We start from the raw sequence: 25,463 nt of genomic DNA on the forward strand, positions 1-25,463 counted from the left end.
CCATGGAACAACCATTACCTGGATGACTGAGAATGAACGTAGAAATTCTGTAATGTTCTCTATTTTCTCAGCTAGGTCTGTCTCGATCAAAATTCTTCAAGACAAAGCCACCCTGTGTGGAAAATAGGTGATGATTTTTTCTATACTGGCAGTTGGCTTTCTGCACTATTGTCTCTTCTTTGCTCTCCGCCTCTGTGGGCATCAGCAAAGCCAGGAATAGTAGTTTCATGGTTGAACTGAAACCAGAGAGCAGTTTCAGGTTGGTCCTGAAGTTCACCTGGTTGAATCTTGTTTCCAACTCATTGACCCCCACCCACCCACCCCCAGCTGAGATTGATTGTGTAGCTTGCTTGCATTAAGCCAGAGGTTCCCAATCTTTTTCGCCCGCGGCTCCCCCGGAAATCCGACCTGCAACTGCGCATGCGCACCAGACGCCCCAGAAATGGCGCATCAGCGCCAGACCCAGCGGGCGCAGATATTCCGCGGCGCCCCATGGCGATAGCTCCCTGGGGTCACTGCATTAAGCTATTTCTTGATCGTGAAGGAGCTAATGATAGGGTGAGAAGAATCCCTCCCAATTCTTGCTTCATTGTTTTGATACTATAAGTAGAGTTAAATGGTGCGAAAGTACACCAGAGGAAAAAGTGATTTGGACCAGAAGTAATTTGCTTAATACAACAAACATTTTATATATAAAGCAGGAGCTAGTTAACCTCTAAAGCCCCAAGAAGGTTTATATCTTGCATAACTGAGGGATTCCCTGACTCATGATGAACTTGCCAAAATTTTAAGATATTTTTATTTATTTATTTATTTGTCACAACAATATACATAAGCATCACACAAAATGGTTATATAGTATATAAACATATACATGAGGAAATATGAGGAAGTATAAGCATATATGTATAAGAATAAAAAACAATAGGACAGGAACGGTAGGCACATTTGTGCTCTTATGCACGTCCCTTATAATCCTTTTAGGAATGGGGTGAGGTCAATAGTAGAAAGTTTTTGGTTAAAGCTTTTGGGATTATGGGAAGAGACCACAGAGTCAGGTAATGTGTTCCAAGCACTGATAAATCTGTTAAAAGAAGTCACATTTTCTGCAATCTAGATTGAAGCGGTTAACATTAAGTTTAAATCTATTGGTTGCTCTTGTATTATTGTAATTGAAGCTGAAGTAGTCTTTAACAGGAAGGACATTACAATAGATGATTCTATGAGTTAAACTTAGGTCTTGTCGAAGGCGACGGAGTTCTAAGTTTTCTAAGCCTAGGATTTCAAGTCTGGTGGCATAAGGTATTTTGTTGTTTTCAGAGGAGTGGAGAACTCTTCTTGTAAAATATTTCTGGACACGTTCAATTGTATTGATGTCAGAAATGTGGTGAGGGTTCCAGACAGGCAAGCTGTATTCAAGGATTGGCCTAGCAAATGTTTTATATGCTCTGGTTCGTAGTGTAGTGTTTTTGGAAAAGAAGATACACAAGATTAGGTTTACAACTCTTAGAGCCTTTTTTGCTATGTAGTTGCAGTGAGCTCTGATTTTTCTTTTTTTTAAAATTTATTATTTATTTATTTATTTATAAATAAATTAAAAATTAAATTAAAAATATTTATTATTTGATATTTCTGATATTTCAGCCATTCTCCGACTTGCAAAATCTGTCAAATAGCTAGTCTTACAGTTGCCCTCAGGAAAGATATTAAGAGCTTTCTTTTTATGCAGTTCTTCTTAAATAAGGATTTAATTATATGAAATTAGGGGAAATTTAATAATACTAAATCATTAATAATATAACATGAAGGTGTTCAATGATTATGAATGTTTTATTATTAATAAAAACTGATGAATTGTTATAATCTATTCAGCACAGGTAGTTCAACTTAGGATAACAATTGAGCCCAAAATTTCTATGGTTAAGTGAGACATTTGTTAAGTGGGTTTTGCCCCATTTTGAGATCTTTCTTGCCACAGTTGTTAAGTGAACCACTACAGCAATCAAATTAGAAACTCTAATTAGGAATAGAGAACGAAATAGAGAATAGAATAGTTAAAATAGAATAGAATAGAATAGAATAGAATAGAATAGAATAGAATAGAATAGAATAGAATAGAATAGAATAGAATTATTCTATTATTAAGAGAATAATAATTAAGGTTATTAAGAGAATCTGGCTGCCCCATTGATTATGTTTATCAGTGGAGTATCTCCAGATATTTCACAGAGCGATTGCAGAACATTTCTTCGTAAACAGCAAAGAAATTGAAAGCAGCTGAAATCCAGCAAGTAGCCAAAATGACCTGTTTCAGGTAGAATAAAAAAAAAAACTTGGTTGCAACACAAATAAAAAAGACACAGGGCTTCAGTCACATGGGTGCAGCTGTCATCTTGACTCTTTTATACCCCCTCCTCAGGATAAACTCCTATCTTTTAAAGCAAAAGACTTATTTGCTATATATATAAACAGGAAAGGGACGCGGTGACTCAGGGGCTAAGACGCTGAGCTTGTCGATGAAAAGGTTGGCAGTTCAGCGGTTTGAATCCTTAGTGCTGCATAGCAGGGTGAGCTCCCGTTACTTGTCCCAGCTTCTGCCAACCTAACAGTTCGAGAGCCTGTAAAAAATGCAAGTAGAAAAATAGGGACCACCTTTGGTGGGAAGGTAACAGCGTTCCTTGTGTCTTTGGCGTTTAGTCATGCCGGCCACATGACCACGGAGACGTCTTCGGACAGCGCTGGCTCTTTGGCTTTGAAACAGAGATGAGCACCGCCCCCTAGAGTCAGGAACGGCTAGCACATATGTACGAGGGGAACCTTTACCTTTTTATAAACAGGAATGGTGCCTTATCAGTACCCATTTAATACTGATAAGACAAGATATTGACCGCACAAGTGCTTAGTTCAAGAGATTAAAGGCAGACATTATCAGAGTTAACAGCATCTAAAATGCAGACATTTTGTCTTGTGATCAAATACTTTTTTTTTAACAAAAAAATGTGTTATATTTAAATTCAAATAAAATACATTTTTGTATTTAAACTTACCCAAGCAGATGTTGTTTTTAAGGAACAGATGGAGAGCCCACATAATGGCCTCATTGAACAAACTGCTATTTTAAAATTGAGTGTTCACTTTTCAGTACATAATTTTTAATGAACCAAAGAAAGCACTTTATGGACAAGTGGTAAGCAGAGAGACAGTTCAGTTCTGAGAAGAGCTGATTTCCCACTTGGGACCCTTGTGCGTCTACAAGTGACTTCTAACAAGTCAGGAGTGAATACAGCTAGTCCTTACAACACCAGTTGGGATCAGAACTTCCATGTCTAAGCGGAGTGGTCATTAAGCAAGTTGTGCCTCATTTTTACAACCATTCTGCCACGCTCATCAAGTGAATCTGGCTTTTTCCATTGACTTTGTTTGGCGGAAGCCAACTGAGAAGGTTGCAAATGAGACCCAGGATACTGCATCTGTTGTAAATACATGCAAATGCCAGGCACCAAATTTTTATCGTATGACTGCAGGGACAGCGTGATGGTCATAAACCCAAAGACAGACAAATTTGTAGGTTTTTTTTTCCCCCTCTGCTATCATAACTTTGCTTGGATTGCAAGGCAATCAAACCGGTCAGTCCTAGAGGAGATCAACCCTGACTGCTCTTTAGAAGGCAGTTAGAAGGCTCTTTAGAAGGTTCCTGAAGATGAAACTCAAATGCTTTGGCCACCTAATGAGAAGGAAGGAGTCACAGGAGAAGAGCCTAATGCTGGGAACAATTGAGGGCAAAAGAAGAAGGGGACGACAGAGAACGAGGTGGCTGGATGGAGTCACTGAAGCTGCGATGGGTCGGACATGACTTCGCAACTAACAACAACAAAAGCCTCTGAAGATTTAATCTGCTATAGCGGGGTAAAATGCTCCCGGTTTGGACCGGATCGCCCAATCCAGTACCGATGGCAGCAGGTAGTTTGGAGAATCGGTAGCAAAAAAACCTGCCCCCTCAGCCCATGCCCAGCTGAGCCACGCAATCATCAGAGGGTTTTTTTTTTTACTTTTAAAAGCATTTTTTCTTCAGCCAAAAAAATGCTTTTAAAAATAAATAAAAAAACCTCTGATGATCGCGCAGCTCAGCTGGGATCGTCAGAGCCTTTTTAAAGCATTTTTTCTACAACCTCTTCGGCCAAAGAGGCTGTAAAAATGCTTTTAAAAGGTTCTAACAATCAGGCAACTCAGCTGGTTCTGACGATCAGGCAATTTGACCAAAGAGGTTGTAGAAAAAATGCTTTTAAAAGTAAAAAAAAAAAAAAGTTTGCCACACTCACCCAGTCACATTACCCCCCACCAAGCCATGCCCACAGAACCGGTAGTAACAAATCTTACATTTCACCATTGTGCTATAGGTACCCCACCCTAAAATCACACACATCCCCGCTTTCAGGACTTGAATTACTACAAGAAAGCATGCTGTTGGCTCCTCTTTCTCCAGGGCAGTGTCCCACTGCAAATTTAGAGGCATCACTGCTCCTGCTTCAAGAAAAATTCATGCACCCGTAACCTGTCGGCAACCAGAGCAGCAGTGGGATTCAAATCCCATCGCTACTATATTGCTTGTGGGTGTGTGCGTGCTTGCGGGCGCAGGAGCTTCTGCACATCGATAGAGACATCTGGGTGGGTGGGCGGAGCCTCCCACCGCTGCTACGGGTTCGCCCAATGCGGGGCGAACCGGTAGCAACCCACCACTGCTCCAGAGGATGGTAGAGGACAGGAAGGCCTGGAGGAACGTTGTTCATGGGGTCGCGATGGGTCGGACACAACTTCGCAACTAACAACAACAAACTCGAGGGTTGCTTGTATTCCCTTCTGTGTATTTCAGAGTCATACAGTAGCTTGTAAGCCAAAACAGGTAATTTCATGAACAACCCCCAGCTTTCTTGTGGTTTATTTGCCCTCTTTCGATCACCTGAAATGCTCAAAAACAAGTCATGCATTTAATCATTTCCCCCCAGTCTTTTTCTGCCCACCAAGTAAAAATCCAAAGAGATTCTTTATGTAAATAACCCATTGTCATTATTTCAATTCAGATAACAGCCGTTCTGCAGTATTCCCCCCCCCCAATGTAAAATTGGAATGAGGTGAAGAGCAGGGACTCCATTCCTCCAGGCTGTTCCACTAAAGATAAGACTCCAGAGGAACCATCTCCAGCAATTTAATTTTTTGTAAGAAGAGTATATGGACAAGAAAACGAATGTGAAACTTTTTTTTTTTTTGTTTACATTTATACCCCGCCCTTCTCCGAAGACTCAGGGCGGCTTACAGTGTATAAGGCAATAGTCTCATTCTATTTGTATATTTTTACAAAGTCAACTTATTGCCCCCCCAACAATCTGGGTCCTCATTTTACCTACCTTATAAAGGATGGAAGGCTGAGTCAACCTTGGGCCGGGCTCGAACCTGCAGTAATTGCAGGCTATTGTGTTCTTAATAACAGGCTTTTACCAGCGTGAGCTAAACCGGCCCCTACTGATGGAAAAGTTGCACGGACACTATAAAATTGGATATTGAGAACAACTCGCCGAACAAATCAGATGAAGAAAAATAACCAGATCCAAACTCTGCACCAACCACCACAAGATGTTGGGGATTATGGTTGTTGCAGCAGTTGGAAGTCCACCATATTGTACTGTGGGATTTCAGTGACTGAGCTGTGAATTAGCAGGAAAAAGGAAGAATCATTTTTTATTATCTCACGGAGACATTTTACTTTCCGGGTTTTAAAGTAAATAAATCCTGGGAAGCCCTACAAAATGCAGCTCCCCTTTCACTGTAGGGTCTCTGAACTGTTTGCAAGCCAACATACAATACATACAATACTCCTGGCTCATTTTGGGGGGGGGAAAAACCACCAGAAAAGTTACTTTTCTAAGAGCGCTGAAATATTTATTTATTTATTTATTTCGATTTTTATACCACCCTTCTCCCGAAGGACTCAGGGCGGTGTACAGCCAAGTAAAAAATCCACTATATAAACATTAAAAGAGATTAAAAAAGAAACATATTATAGTGTGGCCGAAAATTTAAAACAATTTAAAATCTTAAAATATAAATAACCCCAATAAAAAATTTCAATCCAGTCCCGCTTGAATAAATAGGTGCGTTTTCAGCTCACGGCGAAAAGTCCGAAGATCAGGCACTTGACGTAAACCAGGGGGAAGTTCATTCCAAAGCGTAGGAGCTCCAACAGAGAAATAATAATGGTTTCATCATTTGCAAGCACTGCTTTTATGACTTTTGTTCTCTTCTTTTTTTTTTTTTCATGAGAAGCATCTTTGTTTCTATCATTTTGCAAATATTTGTGTCCGGTGCTAAATCTTCAGAGGAGCAAATGTTTACCAGGATTGTGAACTACATGAACTACACTGCTTTGAACGGGGCTAAAGTTTGAAGCAAAGTATCACATTATTATTATGTGTGGGCAATCTACAGCTGGATTCGCAGTCTAAAACTGGTGGAAACTTAATAATTCATGTCCTGACCAAGGACCTAAGAATTATTAAGGTAGCATCGAAGAATATAGGCAGTTCCAAGCAGAGTGGTGTTTTGTAAATTAGCGTGCTGAGGTCTGATAAATTCAATATTTCCAGATATTGAGGAAGTCCTTTAACTGGGTCTAGGACACAATTTCATTGAGGGGCACATCAGGGTTGTGTTTGACCTTGGGGGGCTGGGGCGGGCGTGGCCAGCTCGATGTCACTCATGTCAGGGGCACCTGTGGAGGCCATGGGTCTCTGCCAGAGAAAACGGGCTCCCGAGCTCTGTTGTCAGCTGCAATGGCCTCTTACAACCCTTTGCCACTGAAAATGGAGCTCAGGAGACCTGCACGTAGCCCTCCCAAGTTCTGTTTTCATTGGCAATGTGGGCCGGTCCTTCGCTATTTCCATAGCGGTCCAGCAGGCCAGATCTAAGCACCCCGCAGGCCTGATCCAGCCCCCGGGCCTTGAGTTTGACACCCCAGGTCTAGGACAACTCACCACAGTCAACTTCCTGTGGCCAACTGGCTATGGCCAACTCGCTATGGGAAAATTTGCTGTGGGACAGGAATTACACTAATATCGAAGAAATGGAATAGAATCATTAAAAAAAGGATGCAAAAAAAGAGGGACAAAATGAAATTAAATGAAAAAATTTTTCAAAAAAATTTAATTATTTTAAATAATGAAGTTGAATTGTTGAATTGTCCCGTGGGGTGAGTTATCCTGCAGTGACTTGGCCATGGTGCACTGTCCTGTAGTAAGTTTGCTATGGCGAATTGGCCCGCCAGTTGTCCCATTCCACCTTTAAGTATATCTCTGATTGCTCCAGTCGGGATCACTATAAGAAAGGATTTATTTTTTTGTAAGTGCTCAACTTCAATCTGCAAGCCCCAGTACCAATTGTTTTTCCTCAATCCTAGCGCCTCCTAAGATAGCAAAATCAATGAACCAGACTTTCTTCTTTTCAATAACTGTTGTATCTGGCATGTTATGAACAAAAGGCCTGTCTGTTTGGATCTTTAAGACCCATAAGATCTTAACTCACTCAGTTTCCCAACCTTTCTCAACTCACTCATATAGCTGCTCATAGTTTGTGAAATTTTGCTGCAACCACTAATCAAATATATTGTTTCATTCTTCTTTACCACAAAGGTGATATTTGCTCTTGTTTGTTATATGTTGTTATGATGGTTTGACGTGCAACTAGCCAGATGTTTACACTGGATTTTATCCACCAAGAAGTTTGTCTTTGTTAACAGTAACGGCTCATACCCAACATTCCCCAATCATACCAACAATGAGTACAACGACCTAACACATATAGATTTCACAGAAGATAACATTGAAAAAGCTCTTCGCAAACTGAAACCATCCCTATCTATTGGACCTGATGGACAATGTGCATATTTCTTAAAAAAGCTTTCCACTAATATAGCAGAACCCCTTAGCATAATCTTTGAAAAAGCTTTCATGACCAGTTCCCTTCCTAAACTTTGGTCACTAGCCACAGTCATCCTTGTCTTCAAAAAAGGAGATTCCAACCTAGTTGAAAATTACAGACCAATCTCTCTATGCTGCGTCACCTGTAAAGTTATGGAATCTATCATCAACCAATCCATTACCCTCTACCTAGAAAGAAACAACCTACTCTCTAACAAACAATTTGGTTTCAGAAAAAATTTATCATGTAATTTACAACTTCTTCACTGCAAAAACATATGGACTACAAATCTTGATCAAGGCAAAGCAATAGATGCAATTTACATAGACTTCTGCAAAGCTTTTGACTCAGTGGTACATGATAAACTTCTCCTAAAACTAAAATCCTATGGCATCTCAGGACCCCTCCACAATTGGATAACAGTGTTCCTGTCAAACAAACAACAAATGGTCAAAATTGGCAGTGTTCTATCAAATCCTGTTCCTGTCAATAGCAGCGTTCCCCAAGGCAGCATTCTTGGACCAACACCCTTCATATTATAAATTAATGATCTCTGTGACCATATTATAAGTAATTGTGTTCTCTTTGCTGATGATGTCAAAATATTTAACACCACCAATAATACAGCTACCCTTCAAAAAGACCTTGACTTTGTGTCAGAATGGTCAAAAACTTGGCAACTCCAAATCTCAACCAGCAAATGCTCTGTCTTACACATTGGAAAAAAGAATCTAAACACTAAATACAAGCTCGATGGACATTACCTTACAGATGACCCCCACCCTGTTAAAGACCTTGGAGTTTTCATATCAAATGATCTAAGTGCCAAAGCCCACTGCAACTACATCGCAAAAAAGGCTTTAAGAGTTGTAAACCTAATCTTGCATAGCTTCTTCTCCAGAAACACTACACTACTAACCAGAGCATATAAAACATTTGCTAGACCAATTCTTGAATACAGCTCATCTGTCTGGAACCCATACCACATTTCAGACATCAATACAATTGAACGTGTCCAGAAATACTTTACAAGAAGAGTTCTCCACTCCTCTGAATACAACAAAATACCTTATGCCATCAGACTTGAAATCCTGGGTTTAGAAAACTTAGAACTCCGCCACCTTTGACATGACCTGAGTTTAATTCATAGAATCATCCATTACAATGTCCTTCCTGCTGAAGCTTCAATCACAACAATACAAGAGCACACAATAGATTTATACTTAATGTGAACCGCTCCAATCTTGATTGCAGAAAATATGACTTCAGTAACAGAGTTGTTAATGCTTGAAACACACTACCAGACTCTGTGGTCTCTTCCCAAAATCCCAAAAGCTTTAACCAAAAACTGTCTACTATTGACCTCACCCCATTCCTAAGAGGTCTATAAGGGGCGTGCATAAGAGCACAAACGTGCCTACCGTTCCTGTCCTATTGCTCCCTTTCATTATATCCAATTAATATAGTTATTACATACTTATGCTTATATATATGCTTATATATTGTATAATTATTTCATGCATATGCTTATATATACTGTTGTGACAAAATAAAAAAAGAGAGATAGTGTAGGGTCTTCTGCCTGAGCAGGGGGTTGGACTAGAAGACCTCCAAGGTCTCTTCCAACTCTTGTTATTTTGTTTTGTTCTGATCTTTTGTAATTGACAGATGGAAATTTTGTCAATGCACAGATTTTCTAAGTGTCATCCAAGTGTTTTGGTATGCGCTGATAATGATTGGGATCATCGTGACTGGTTTATGCCGTAACCTTTCAATTTCAATTTTTAGATCTTGATATTTTGTCAACTTCTCTAATTCCTTGTCTTCTGTGCTACTATTTCCTGGTATTATCTAACCTTTTATTTAGTGTTTGTGTGTGTGTGTGTGTGGCTTCAGGGAGGCTCCTAGGCCCTTTTTTGCTTCCCAGGAGGCTTCAGGGAGGCCTCCTAGACCCAAAACGGGGCGCAGAGGGTGGGTGGCGCATCCATCCCCCCCACCCCCTTGGCCCATTTTTGCTCCCAGGGGGGTGGAGGAGGCCGAGTGCTGCCTGACACATCCCCTGGCCATGCCCACCACGGCCACGCCCACCCAGTCGGTCATTAGGGCAGAGAACCGGTTCTTAATTTATTTGAATCCCACCACTGGCACTTAACAAAAGTCTTGAAGGGTGGAAACAGGAAGGATTTTTAAAAATATAAGCTTGTGGCCAGAGAAAGGTGGCTCTTGGTTGATGCCCAGCTTGAATTCTTAAGGGGAAAGGGAGAGAAACAATAATACTGAGGGTGTAATGAAACAACATTAGAAAAGAGGGGAGGAAAAGATAGAAGGATAAAATTGAAGGACATATAGAAATTAGCTTGTGATATCCAAAACGTTTTATGGCTATAAGTAAAACAAGAAGAAAGGAGCTTCAGTTACATAAAATGTCAGTTAAAAAACATTTTAAAAAAGCAGAAAAAATAATTGCTGCCTTCCATTGAGGACCTGTATACTGCACGAATCAAGAAGAGGGCCGTGAAAATATTTACAGATCCCTCACATCCAGGACATAAACTGTTTCAACTCCTACCCTCAAAACGACGCTATAGAGCACTGCACAACAGAACAACTAGACACAAGAACAATTTTTCCCCAAAGGCCATCACTTTGCTAAACAAATAATTCCCTCAACACTGTCGAACTATTTACTAAATCTGCACTACTATTAATCTTCTCATCATTCCCACCACCAATGTCTTTCCACTTATGACTGTATGACTGTAACTTTGTTGCTGGCAATCCTTATGATTTATATTGATATATTGACCATCATTTGTGTTGTAAATATTGTAGCTTGATGAACGTATCTTTTCTTTTATGTACACTGAGAGCATATGCACCAAGACAAATTCCTTGGGTGTCTAATTACACTTGGCCAATAAAAATTCTATTCTATTTTATTCTATTCTCATTCTAAAAGCCTCAGTAACTTAAATACACCAGAGAAAGACTTAGAATAACTTTATTGACACTTTAAATGTACACTAATCGGCATACATTAAAATGAAATTTTGTTGCATACAGCTCTCAAGGGGTCACCACTTCCGATATATACTACATAAACATGACAAATAAATAAATAAAATGCATATACCCACATATATGACACAGAGAAACAACACAGTCTAATTCAGATGTATACATGTACATGGCAAGGAAAATGACTCTTGCGAGTTTACCAGACAGATGGCCTAGGGCAAGGGTCTGCAACCTTGGCAACTTGAAGCCTGGCGGACTTTAACTCCCAGAATTGCTGGCTGGGGAATTCTGGGAGTTGAAGTCCACCAAGCTTCAAGTTGCCAAGGTTGGAGACCCCTGGCCTAGGGAACAAAGCTGCTGCAGAATCTGGTAGTCCTGCTAGAAAATATAGAGGGATCAAATCTCCCCTCCAAATATTAAATTAGATTTCTTAATCTAGATCATGCCAGGTTTCTTAAATGCTGATTATCTGCTAAAGATTCACACTAAGATCCATGGGACTTTTCATTGTTTTAGTCTGATACCAACCAGCAGATATTTCAAATTCGTATGGAAAAATGCCATGTGTTATTCTGAGAATCCTACATCTTTGTTATACTGATGTTTCTCCTGCTTGACCACAAACTTAGTAGACTTGGAACCAGGAGTGGTATTCACTTACCTTCGCTACCAGTTCGCAAATGTGAGCGCGCACGTGCCACCTCCGTGCATGCGCAGAGCATCAAAACAGGACATGATGACGTCCGGGAGGGTGGGCAGAGCCTCCTGTAGCCGCCGCTACCGGTTTACCCAAACCGGATAGAACTGGCTGAATAGCACCACTGCTTGGAATCTTTGAGCTGATTCTGTTCCTCCTCTCTAACTCAACTTAGTAGAAGAGTTAACTATTCAACTGGAAAATGTTTTCCTTTGATTGATTGTACTTGGCAGGGGTGAAATCTAAAAAAATTCCCTACCGGTTTTGTGGGCGTGGCTTAATTGGTGGGCGTGGCTTGGTGGTCAGGTGACCACCACCCCTGGTGGGCACGGCTTGGTGGCCAGGTGACTGAATGGGCATGGCCAATAATAATAAATAATAAAAATAATAAACAAAATATACAAAACTTGGGAGCCACACCAATCTACCTTCTTTAAAAATAGAGGCACCAGTCTATTAATTGCCCTTTTTTGGGAGCGCACCAGTCTAACTTCTTTAAAAATAGAGGCACCGGTCTACTAGCCGCCTACAGTGCTGATCAGCTGTATTGTGGCCCTTTGAAGCTCCCGGCCAGTCATTTAAGCCGTTTGCAGCTATATCACCATCGAGAGCTTCAGGGACAGAGAAGAGGAACAGCGAGTATGGGTGGTGGTGTGGGGCAGGGATTTTTGCTACCGGTTCTCCGAACTACCCGCCCCCATCACTACCAGATCGTGCGATCCAGTCCGAACCGGGAGCATTTCACCCCTGGTACTTGGGTAATATAAAACTTTTATAGAAAGCCCTCCAATGGTGGAAGTGAAAAGATTCCTGTAAATAGAAATGTGTTGGGTTTTTAAAACTGAGTTAGCGATAAGGCAGCTTCTGAAAAGAAAATCGATCCTAGTTGAAAGAGGAAAACTCTTAAAAAAACGATTTGTCCCGAGAGCTTTTCGCTTCTACATTTCTCTATTCATTGAACCAATACTATGTACGTAAAAATGCTTTCGCTCCCACCCTTGGGGTCATCCCTATCCGATTGTAAATATCTTTCTGGAGAGCGTATACAGAAGAAATGTAGGACAGAAATGAAGGAGGCTGTGAATCTAATTAGTAGCATAATGTAATACATTTTAAAAAGCATTGCTAGAAGCAGAATGCTGGGTTTAAAAAAAAAAGAACATATTGGAATGCAAAACTAAGGGAGCCACTTGGCAATCCTGTGTTTTTCGTAGGCCAAACTCTGCAATTGGCAAAATCATATTGAGTAATTTTTACTCAGGCTGAACTGTCACAGCTTGAATGTCTCAAAACAAAAAAAAATGGATAAAGAAAAGGGAGAAAGTTTCCTTTAATGTTTGTACTAGTTTCTTTAGTCTTTTCCCCACCAAATTATTCTTTTCAATGGATGGCAAGGAAGCATAGGATTTCCGAACTGCATTCTTTAGGCATTGTGGTGCAAAAGAAGCTCTCTGCTCCCAGTTATTTGCCTTTTCAAAGAAGCCATGGGACAGAAAAACTTCCAGAAACTTCATCTATGCCATGTTTTTCAACCTCAGCATCTTGAAGATATTGTGAATGTCAACTTCCAGAATTCCCTATGCTGACTGCAGAATTTTAGGAACTCAAGTCCACACATCTTAAATTGGCTGACATTGAGAAACACTAGTTTAGACCAGGGGTCTCCAACCTTGGCAACTTTAAGACTTGTGGACTTCAACTCCCAGAATTCCTCAGCCAGCTTTGCTGGCTGAGGAACTCTGGGAGTTGAAGTCCATAAGTCTTAAAGTTGTCAAGGTTGGAGACCCCTGGTTTAGACCATTCCATTTCAAAGGTTTTCAGGTGTCACAGAGTCCAAATTTCCCCTGTTCCCGTCACGGCAGTGAGTTAATCTCTGTTTCCGGCCTCCGGAGGGCCTCCGGAGAGGGTGGGAAGGCTGTTTTCACCCTCCCCAGGCTCCAAGAAAGCCTCTGGAGCCTGGGGAAAGTGAAAAACGGGCCTACTGGGCCAATCGGGCCATTGTGTGCCAAAAGTGGAGGGAGCGTGAGGGGGTCGTGTGCACATGCGCAGGGGAGGGTGCATTGAATTATGGGTGTGGGCATCTGCGTATGCGACCCCTCATGCTCCTCCTGCTTTTGGCACGCGACGGCAGAAAGGTTAGCCATCACTAGTTTATCCATTCAAGATTTTGCGAGAGTGGGTGTTTGATTCCCTTACTGATGGGCATCAATAGCAATAGCACTTAGACTTAGAGGCCACTTCACAGTGCTTTACAGCCCTCTGTAAGTGGTTTACAGAGTCAGCCTATTGCCTCCAACAATCTGGGTCCTCATTTTACTCACCTTGGAAGGATGGAAGCCTGAGTCAACCTTGAGCCGGTGAGAATCGAACTGCCAAATTTGCAGGCAGTCAGCAGAAGTAGCCCGCAATACTGCATTCTAACCACTGTGCCACCACAACACATCACACAATACATCAGGATGTACTATCTCTCATAGGCAGATGTCCCATCCTCTTGTTGGGGCTAGGCAAGGTTTGAGCAATGTTGCAGGAGGCCACGTAGGAGTCTTGAACACATTGGTTTCACTTTTGGGAAGAAAAGAAGCAGAAGCAGAGATAGAAACACGGATCATAATAACTGTATATTTCATAGCTTTAAGTGCCTAATTAGAAGAGCAGGAAGCAATGCGTTAACAGTCCCTTCCTAACTCCAGCTTTCTCTTCTCTTTCTACAGCAATTACAGTGCACTGTTAGGAGTTTGGGTCTATGGGTTTTTCGTTGTAGTCTTGCTGGTTCTGGACCTTTTATATTACTCCTCCATGAACTACGACATTTGCAAAGTTTACATGGCAAGATGGGGAATCCAGGGGAAATGGATGAAACCGGAAACAAGCCGGTGGATTAAACCAACTCAGGACTCAAGGCAAGTAGAGACTCAGACGCATTCTCAGCCTGCCTCTCAACCATCCCAGGCTGTCCACACCTTAAAAGGAGAAGCTTTAACTCCACCACTGATGTCTTTCCCAAGCTCAACTGCCTGGTAAGTTTTTCAAGGCGTCTTCTCTTTTTTTTCATACCCTAATCTTTTATCTGATAGATAGTTCTTATCAGGTACCTTGTCAGAGCAATGTGATTTTATTTCAATGGTTCTCGTGTCTCTCTGGAAGTGAAGCTTCCAGAGATGACCATGCTCGTTTGATGCCTGTTTCCTTAGTGTGAGAAAATAAGCTCTGTATTTGGATGGATGGATGGAACAACCACAGGGCATATCAAGATGGCAAGGCAGACTGGGAAATCAAACAACTTTCTAGAACAGGGGTCTCCAACCTTGGTCCCTTTAAGACTTGTGGACTTCAACTCCCAGAGTCCCTCAGCCAGCAAAGCTAGCTGAGGAACTCTGGGAGTTGAAGTCCACAAGTCTTAAAGGGACCAAGGTTGGAGACCCCTGTTCTAGAAGAAAGCAGTAGATAATAATTCTCTGCATTTCCCAAAAAAAACCCCAGCAAAGCAGGTTTTAACAAAGAGCTGGTAGATTGACTAGAAATGGGTGGGATTCAGCCGGTTCGGACGAATCAGTGGCTCCGACGATCAGCTGGGAGTGAACCAGTTCGCTCCGACGATCAGGTGGGCCCACTCGCCCCTATGCTTTACTTACCTCTCAGCTGATTTGCGCGGAAGAGCGGATTGCCACGCCTCAGCTGTGTTGCTCCCCGGAAGTAACGTGGAAGGCTAAAATTGTGCATGTGCATATAGCGAAACACGCCATCAGCGAACCGGTTGTTAAACCGGCAGGATCCCACCACTGCTAGAATAAGTGTAGAAATTTCAAGCCACCTGGCTTCAAACATCATGAGAGAATAAATAAGGTTGCATGTCTGCTCTCCAGGGCTCCCACAAGCCCAATCATTGTTCCAAGGACAAAAGGCCCGGAGACAGTTTCAGGGGAATCCCCCCCTCCTTCCCCAAACTCAGCAAACAAGCAGCGTGGCCCAAAGGGAAAAGTGTGCAGAGATCCAAGGTCAGGAGGCAAGATCATTGAGGGAGTCCATATTTTACTCCAGCATGGCTCTTCCCATAAGGGATTAATATCCTGCTACCTCTGGGGTCTCCATCCAACATTACCTTTGTGGGCTTTCTGGATTTGATTTCTGCAACAAACTCTGACAGAAACCAGATGAGATAATCCCAAAGGTGCTTTTTCAGGAGGCAACTGGACTTTCTTTTTTTTTTTTGTTTGTTTGTTTGAAGACGTTTTGCTTCTCATTCAAGAAGGTTCTTCAGCTCTGACAGGACGGTTGCCTCCTGAAAAAGCACCTTTGGGACAACTCTGACCTGGATGATTGAGAATCTCTACAGACTCTCAGATGAGATAATGAAACATCGATCAGTTGACAATCCTCTTCCTCTTTTTCCTATTTCCCTATTTGTTGTCTTCTCCTTTTTCTTCCATCTGCATAAGTTCTGGGTAGCTCATTGATGCCTCTTCGTGAATTTTTATGTGTGTGTGCTTGTGTGCATATATGCACAATGGCAACCTCAAGTATATGCTGAGTAAATCTGCAGGATTCCAGTTAGCCATGTTTTTGTGTTCGATTTTATGACCACACACACTATCAATATCCAATATCCCTGGTTTAATACAGGTAGTCCTCAACTTACGACCACAGCAAATTTATGTTTCTATGCGTTACTCAGCACATGAACTCTTGCGCCTGCGAGGTGCCCCCGCCTCGCAGGAATGGCCCGTTTTGTTACCAAGGGCCGGCCTCCATGACGGGTTTTGGGACCCACAGAGGTGGCATGCGAAGAGAAAGAGCCTGTGGGGATTTTTAGAGAGGGAATTTTTAAAGGGGGGGAGGGCAAGGGCGGGTGTTGGGGGAAACCCGTCGGGGAGGGTATGTCCAGTCCTAGCGCGTGCTCACGACACTATTTTAGCTGGTCCGAAGACAGGGGGGAGGGGTCTGAACAGAGCAAAGAACATTATTCCATCTGTACGGTAAGTGGGAGGGGCAGACATGGCGGAGGCAGGGGGCCGTATCGTTCGTTGGGGGCACGTGGGCGTTGTTTAAAGGCGATCACGTGCTCCGCCCCCAGTCCTTACTGCTCCCTGGATGGTCAGGATCCTCAGAGCCTGGGTCACGGCTGATGCTCTGCAATGCCCGGTCCGTGGTTAATAAGGCCCCTGATTTGTGACCTGATTCAGAGGGAGTCCGGACTTTATGGGCATTACGGAGACCTGGCTGGGCACAGAAGGGGTGTACCCTGGTTGAACTGTGCCCACGGGTTTCCGTGCATTCCATCAGCCGAGGACCCAGGGTAGGGGTGGGGGGGTGGCGGTTGTGATTAGGGAAAGTCTGGAGCCGAGGGAGTCCACTGTTCCTCAGATAGCTGGCTGTGAATCCCTCCTTGTGAAGTGGGGCCATCGAAATCAGATGGGGTTGTTGATCACGTACCTGGCTCCTTGCTGCGTGGCCACAGCCCTACCTAAACTACTGGAGGTGCTTGCTGGCGTGGCGGTTGAGATTCCCAGTAACAGTCTTGGGAGATTTCAACTTGCCATCGGCCGGCTTGTCATCAACAGTGGTTCAGGAGTTCCAGGCCTCCATGACGGCCTTGGACCTGATTCAAGTAACTGATGGCCCTACACACATCGGGGGAGGCGCGCTAGATTTGATTTTTATCTCTGGTCAGTGGGTAAATGATCTGGATTTAGGAGATATAGTGAAAGAACCGTTGTCATGGTCAGATCATTTTCTCCTTCGCCTAGACTTTCGAACCGCTGCTCACCACCGCAGGGAGACGGAGCCGATGCGTTGGTTCCGTCCCAGGCGCCTGATGGACCCGGAGAGGTTCCTGACGGAGCTTGGGCCGTTTCCTGAGGATCTTACCCACGGCACGACTGAAGAACTAGTTGCGGCTTGGGAACGGGCCGCGGCTGGGGCTTTGGACCGTGTCGCGCCTTTGCGGCCTCTGACCCGGCGCAGATCTCAATTGGCTCCCTGGTTCTCCGGGGAGCTGAGAGAGATGAAACGCCGGAGAAGACGCCTAGAGAGTGTTTGGAGGTCCAGCTGCCCGAGGCTGATCGACACTAGTGAGGTCCTTTACTAGGACCTACCTAGTGGCAATGAGGGAGGCGAACGTTCCTCGTTTCCACCCTCATTGCATCGGCAGATAACCGCCCGCCGCCCTGTTTGGTGACCGTTCCCTCCTTCAACAGGAGGGACGGATGACCCCTGCAGGGACGAGCTGAGGAGTTTAACGGTTATCTATACGATAAAATCGCTCAGCTTCGTGATGGTTTGGATCATGATTGCGATGATTCAGCCGAGGCGGCAGAGACTCGTCTTGTTGAGGTTATTTGGGATGAGTTTGAGTCTGTGGCTCTCGAGGACGTGGACAGGTTGCTGGGGAGGTTGAATGCAACTACGTGTTTACTGGACCCGTGCCCTTCCTGGTTAGTACTGGCTGCTCAGGAAGTGACACGAGGCTGGCTCCAGGGGATTATAAATGCTTCTTTGGTTGAAGGGGTTTTCCCCACCGCCTTGAAGGAGGCGGTGGTGAGACCTCCTGAAGAAGCCTTCCTGGACCCAGCTATTTTGGGTAATTATCGCCCAGTTCCAACCTTCGCTTTTAGCGAAGGTTGTAGAGAGTGTGGTTGCATGGCAGCTTCCCGCACCTGGAGGAAGCTGTCTATCTAGACCTGCTCCAGTCCGGCTTCCGACCCGGTTACAGCACGGAGACGGCTTTGGTCGCGTTGGTAGATGACCTCTGGAGGGCCAGGGACAGGGGTTGTTCCTCTGCCTTGGTCCTATTAGACCTCTCAGCGGCTTTTGATACCATCGACCATGGTATCTTGCTGCGCCGTTGAGGGGTTGGGAGTGGAGGCACCGCTTATCGGTGGTTCTCCTCCTATCTCTCCGACCGGTCGCAGACGGTGTTGACAGGGGGCAGAGGTCGCCCTCGAGGTGCCTCACTTGTGCGGTACCGCAGGGGTCGATTCTCTCGCCTACCCTGTTCAACATCTATATGAAGCCGCTGGGTGAGGTCATCAGTGGTTTCGGGGTGAGTTATCATCTGTACGCTGATGATACTCAGCTGTACTTTTCCACCCCGGACCACCCCAACGAAGCGGTCGAAGTGCTGTCCCGGTGCCTGGAAGCCGTACGGGTCTGGATGGGGAGAAACAGACTCAAGCTCAATCCCTCCAAGACGGAGTGGCTGTGGATGCCGGCACCCCGGTACAGTCAGCTGCACCCGCAGCTGACTGTTGGGGCGCAGTTAGTGGCCCCAAAGGAGGTGGTTCGCAACTTGGGTGTCCTCCTGGATGGTCGGCTGTCCTTTGATGAACATCTGGCGGCCGTCACCAGGAGGGCCTTTACCAAGTTCGCTTGGTTCGCCAGTTGCGCCCTTCCTTGACCGGGATGCCTTATGCACGGTCACTCACGCCTGGTTACGCCTCGGCTGGATTACTGCAATGCTCTCTACATGGGGCTGCCCTTGAGGTGCACCCAGAGGCTACAGTTAGTCCAGAATGCGGCTGCGCGAGTGGTAACGGGAGCCGCTCGTGGCTCCCATGTAACACCACTGCTCCGTAGTCTGCACTGGCTTCCTGTGGTCTTTCGGTGCGCTCAAGATTCTGGTTACCACCTTTAAAGCGCCCATGGCTTAGGACCCGGTACTTACGAGACCGCCTGCTGCTACCTTATGCCTCCCACCGACCAGACGCTCACAGAGAGGGCCTTCTCAGGGTGCCGTCCGCCAAACAATGTCGGCTGGCGGCCCCAGGAGTAGGGCCTTCTGTGGGAGCACCAACACTCTGGAACGAACTCCCCCCTGGCTTACGTCAAGTGCCTGATCTTCGGACCTTTCGTCGTGAGCTTAAAACATATTTATTCATTCAAGCAGGACTGGCATAAATAGCTGTTTTAAATTGGGGTTTTAATAATATTTTAAATTTTTAAATGTTTTAATAATCGGCCACATAGTAATAGTTCTTTTTAAATTCTTTTAATTGTATATATTCCGTGTTTTATTTTGGCTGTACACCGCCCTGAGTCCTTCGGGAGAAGGGCGGTATAGAAATTTAATAAAATAATAAAATAAAATAATAATAATGTGGCTAAATCAGACATTTGTTAAGTGAGTTTTGCCCCATTTCAGGACCTTTCTTGTCACAGTTGTTAAGGGGATTGCGTCAGTTCTTAAGTTAGTAACAGCGGTTGTTAAGTGAATCTGGTTTCCCCATTGACTTTGCTTGTCAGAAAGTTACAAAAAGTGAGCACATGACCCCGGGACACTGCAACTGTCATAAATGTGAGTCAGTTGCCAAGCATCTGAATTTTGATCACGTGACCACGGGGATACCACAACAGTGGTAAGTGTGAAAAATGGTCTTAAGTCACTTTTCTCTGTGCCGCTGTATCTTTGAATGGTCACTAAATGAACTGTTGTAAGTCGAGGAGTACCTGTACAGTGCTTCGTGCATGAGTGACCACCTGGCTATAGTGTATTATTTCTAATAAAATTGTTTATGCATTGATGTTTTATGTATTGGAAAAGGTCTTGGAGACAACAGAAGGAATAAACCATAAATGAAATCCACGTTGTAACTCAGTGGGATTTTACCTACGGTTAGGGCTACGGTTACCATTAGGCTAAGAAGATGGTAGCAAATAGAATTTTTTTTCTGGTGTGCCATTCTTTCTAAATGCAGGAGAAGATCTATTTCCCCTCACAACCACCTGTGAGATAGTGTTCTAACCCAGCTCCCCAAACACGACAAACCCTCTGACGTGAACTCAAAATATTTCTTTATTAGGAGTGCCGGCAGCCCTAGCAAAAAGTTTCTCTTGCAGGCTAACAAATCCCTCCAGCCGGAAGACGAATAGTCATCTGCCAAATCTATTCATCTCTGCCCCCTGCCTTTTATCCCCAGAGCTAGGGTGGGGCTTCACTAGCAGCGGTGGCTCTTCCTTCCACAGGATCAGCCCATGGCTTTCCACTGTTCTCCTCTCCTCTGCGCATCCATGTGTCAGGTACTGGACCCAGCTGTTATGCCTCTTCCTCATCAGCCACCTCCAGACCTGGAGGCTGTTGACTCTCCGTCTGAGGGGTGGTGGACGGGCCAGGCTCCGCCTCTGTCTCTCTATCTGACAGCTCCATTCCATCTTCCCCCTCAGAGCTCCCAGGTTGCCCTGGTGTTGACCCTGACTCCCATGCCTCCTCCTCTGATTCATCTACTAGAGGAGCCAGTAGCTTACAGGCCTCAGATTCGACTGAGACAGAGAGAGACCCTAAATGACATGTGAGCTTCTGTGACAAAAGGTAGACTAGAATCCGGTCTTCTTGCTTTTGTGATGACCCGGGGTGTGACACAAAGGCAACACAGCTAGAGAACCGATATGAGTCCCTTTATTATCACCAACTGTGCCCCCAATGTCCTTTTCAACTCTCCGGCCTGGAGAGAGAGCTTTTCCACCAACCTGTAATAGTCTTTGGCTAGCCATACTTCAGTCCCAAACGTTGTAAGCAGAAAACGTCTAACAAAAATTCCAAAGGCAAGACAAGGTAATTAATCCGGCAGGGCAAGCAAAATAAGGAATTCCACAAGTAAAGTAGCACGGCAGTAAATCAAACCTGTTCGGAGGATGCCAGAATTCAAATAAACACCAGATCAACTCCGCGTCTGCCCCTCCCATTTGCCTCTCCTTTTAAACTCCAGCAGCACCTGTGTCTTGTAAAGAGGATCGGGTCCCTTTCCTCCCTCAAAAGCCACGCAACCCACATTGCTCTCTTCTCCATTCCTCCCTGTGCTGCCTAGGATGTGGAGGGGGTGGGCCTTCATCTGAACCCCCTCTCCCTCTTTCTCCCTCTCCCCTGCTCTGCCCAGCCTGACTTTGCTCTTCCCCAGTTTTTTCCACAGCCAGTGGATCCACTCTCTCACTCTGTGTCAGCCGTTCCTCTTCGCCTTCGGATTCAGACTCCAACAGGGGCATGACAGCTTTTTTCAACATTAGCTATCACATCAAACGCAATATTTCTGTACTATTGCCATCAAAAATATGAGCTACACAAGCAGCTAGCAGAACCTAACCCAGTGTGATTCAACTTCAGCAATTTTAGCAGCTGGTTAGCAGTTGAAGGTCATGACAAAGTTCTTCCATTCTCTTAAGAAACTACCTGTGTGTATCCATGAAATCACCACACGTTGAGCTGAACTCAACTCAACTCAGAAGGTGTTACCGTTTTCCAGTTCACGTTGGGACCTGATCTAATGAGCTATTGAAATCTGAAGTTATGTGAATCCCCTAGGAAAAAAATCTAAAGGAAGTTGTGTAATGAAACAAAAAAGGACAACAAAGAAAGTTCTTTCTGCGCCAACTCAGAAAGCTCAAACTGCCCAAGGAGCTGCTGATTCAGTTCTACAGAGGAATTATTGAGTCTGTCATTTGCACCTCTATAACTGTCTGGTTCGGTTCTGCAACCCAACAAGCAAGACACAAACTTCAGAGGATAATTAGAACTGCAGAAAAAATAATTGCTACCAACCTGCCTTCCATTGAGGACCTGTAATACTGCACAAATCAAGAAGAGGGCTGTGAAAATATTTACAGATCCCTCACATCCAGGACATAAATTGTTTCAACTCCTACCCTCAAAACGATGCTACAAAGCACTGCACACCAGAACAACTAGACACAAGAACAGTTTTTTCCCAAAGGCCATCACTCTGCTAAACAAATAATTCCCTCAACACTGTCAAACTATTTACTAAATCTGCACTACTATTAATCTTCTCATCGTTCCCATCACCAATCTCTTTCCACTTATGACTGTATGACTGTAACTTTGTTGCTGGCAATCCTTATGATTTATATTGATATATTGACCATCATTTTTATTATTATTATTATTTATTTATTAGATTTTTATACCGCCCTTTTCCCGAAGGACTCAGGGCGGTGTACAGCCAAGGATAAAAACTCAATATATATACAATTAAAACCAAAATTTAAAACAGAGCAAATTACAAAAAAGGCCGACATTAAAAATTTGAAAATTTAAAACCCTAAAACAATAAAAACCCAATTTAAAATTTAATAAAACTATTAAGCCAGTCCCGCTTGAATAAATAAGTGTGTTTTTAGCTCACGGCGAAAGGTCCGAAGATCAGGCACTTGGCGTAAGCCAGGGGGAAGTTCGTTCCAGAGCGTCGGAGCTCCGACAGAGAAGGCCCTGCTCCTGGGGGCCGCCAGCCGACATTGTTTGGCGGACGGCACCCTGAGAAGACCCTCTCTGTGAGAGCGTACGGGTCGGTGGGAGGCATAAGGTAACAGCAGGCGGTCTCGTAAGTACCCGGGTCCTAAGCTATGGAGCGCTTTAAAGGTGGTAACCAAAATCTTGAAGCGCACCCAAAAGACCACAGGAAGCCAGTGCAGACTGCGTAGCAGTGATGTTACGTGGGAGCCACGGGTGGCTCCCGTTACTACTCGCGCAGCCGCATTCTGGACTAACTGCAGCCTCTGAGTGCACCTCAAGGGCAGCTCCATGTAGAAAGCATTGCAATAATCCAACCGAGAAGTGACCGGAGCGTGAGTGACCGTGCATAAGGCATCCCGGTCAAGGAATGGACGCAACTGTCGAACCAAGCGAACTTGGTAGAAGGCCCTCCTGGAGACGGCCGCCAGGTGTTCATCAAAGGACAGCCGTCCATCCAGGAGGATGCCCAAGTTGCGTACCACCTCCCTTGGGGCCAATAACCCGCCCCCAACAGTCAGCTGTGGGTGCAGCTGACTGTACCGGGGTGCCGGCATCCACAGCCACTCCGTCTTGGAGGGATTGAGCTTGAGTCTGTTTCTCCCCATCCAGACCCGTTGTAAATGTTGTACCTTGATGAACGTATCTTTTCTTTTATGTACATGAGAGCATATGCACCAAGACAAATTCCTTGTGTGTCCAATCACACTTGGCCAATAAAAAATTCTATTCTATTCTAAACCAAGCAGAGAGTCACTTTGATTCAGAGGAAATATATTTGCATGAGGAAATATAAATGCGAATTGGAAACATACGGAGGTAGTTAGAAAAACCAAGATGGAAATCAGAAAAGCCAAGATGGCAGGTCAAGAGGGCAGTCATAACACACAAAAAGAAAGGCTTTAATCATCTGGCTATGGATGCCATCTTGGCTGTTTTGACTGTCTTGTAGACACTCACAGGAAAACATAAGCGGGGAAATAATGTCAGGAAAGAGACGGTCGGGTTTTGGTGTGAAGCTTTCTTCAAATTAAACAAAACGTTTTACAGCAGAAGCTTTACAAGAATGGATGTGTTTTGCCTCTTTAGCCAGAAGCAACATAAATTTCAGGTCTTACATTGACTGTTGTTCACTCAAAACACACCCAGAAGGAAAAAAGTGGCATTGGAAAGTGCATCCGTGTGTCGGTATTTGATATAGATTTCCATCCTGAATTACTGCTTCTGAAATAAAACCTTTTGATTTTGATAAAAGTGAACCATAACCTCCTTTCACCTTCTCTTTTTCAGGCCTACAAAGATGGGGGAATAGAATATTTATATTTGCATACATAGAGTTAAAAAAAATAATCATTATGTGATATATATATATGTATATATTACTATTAATATATTACTATTAATCTTCTCATTGTTCCTATCACCCATCTCCTCCCACTTATAACTGTATGACTGTAACCTTGTTGCTGGTATCCTTACGATTTATACGGACTGTTTCCTAGTATGATTTGATTGCTTATTTTATTTTATTTTATTTTTATTTATTTATTTATTTATTTAATTTTGTCATAACAATATATACAAGCATCACACAAAAAGATTATATAATATGTAAACATATATATGATGAGAAACAAAGAAGTATAAGCATATATATATATAGAGAGAGAAAGAAACAATAGGACAGGAACGGTAGGCACTTTTGAGCTCTTATGCATGCCCCTTAAAGTCCTCTTAGGAATGGGGTGAGGTTAACAGTGGATAGATTTTGGTTAAAGCTTTTGGGGTTATGAGAAGAGACCACGGAGTCGGGTAATGCATTCCAAGCACAGACAATTCTGTTACAGAAATCATATTTTCTGCAATCCAAATTGGAGCGGTTGACATTAAGTTTAAATCTATTGGTAGCTCTTGTATTATTGCAGTTGAAACTGAAGTAGTCATTAACAGGAAGGACATTACAATGGATGATTCTATGAGCTAAACCCAGGTCCTGTCGAAGGCGACGGAGTTCCAAGTTTTCTAAACCCAGGATTTCAAGTCTGGTGGGATAAGGTATTTTGTTGGTTACAGAGGAGTGGAGAACTCTTCTCGTAAAATACCTCTGGACACGCTCAACTGTATTGATGTCAGAAATGTGGTATGGGTTCCAGACAGGCGAGCTGTAATCAAGAATTGGCCTAGCAAATGTTTTATATGCTCTGGTCAGTAGTGTGGTGTTTTTAGAAAAGAAGCTAAATAAGATTAGGTTAACAACTCTTAAGAGCCTTTTTTGCTATGTAGTTGCAGTGGGCTTTGGCTCTTAGATCATTAGATATGAAAACTCCAAGGTCTTTGACAGGGTGGGGGTCATCTGTAAGATAATGTCCATCAAGCATGTACTTAGTGTTTGTATTTGCAAGGCTGAGGGAGAGAAAGGGATAGGATAGGGGAGGATTCAAGCTGTAAGTGTCAATTTATCAAGCCCGATCACATAGTTTCGTAGGGAACCACGGGAATCCAGCTAGTGTGTGTGTGTGTGTGTGTGTGTGTGTGTGTGTGTGT

General features: G+C 43.8%; 1 protein-coding gene across 2 annotated transcripts in view; it reads left to right on the forward strand.

The window, feature by feature from the left end:
* Nucleotides 1–25,463, forward strand: part of SHISAL1 (shisa like 1) — a 162,698-nt gene that overhangs the window by 95,293 nt on the left and 41,942 nt on the right. For both annotated transcript variants that reach the window (XM_058191373.1, XM_058191374.1), the window contains exon 4: nucleotides 14,398–14,703. In XM_058191373.1, the coding sequence (XP_058047356.1) occupies nucleotides 14,398–14,703 (306 nt within the window). The remainder of the gene's footprint in view (nucleotides 1–14,397; nucleotides 14,704–25,463) is intronic.

The sequence above is a fragment of the Ahaetulla prasina genome, chromosome 7, assembly GCF_028640845.1.
Source record: "Ahaetulla prasina isolate Xishuangbanna chromosome 7, ASM2864084v1, whole genome shotgun sequence".
Lineage (NCBI taxonomy): Eukaryota > Metazoa > Chordata > Lepidosauria > Squamata > Colubridae > Ahaetulla > Ahaetulla prasina.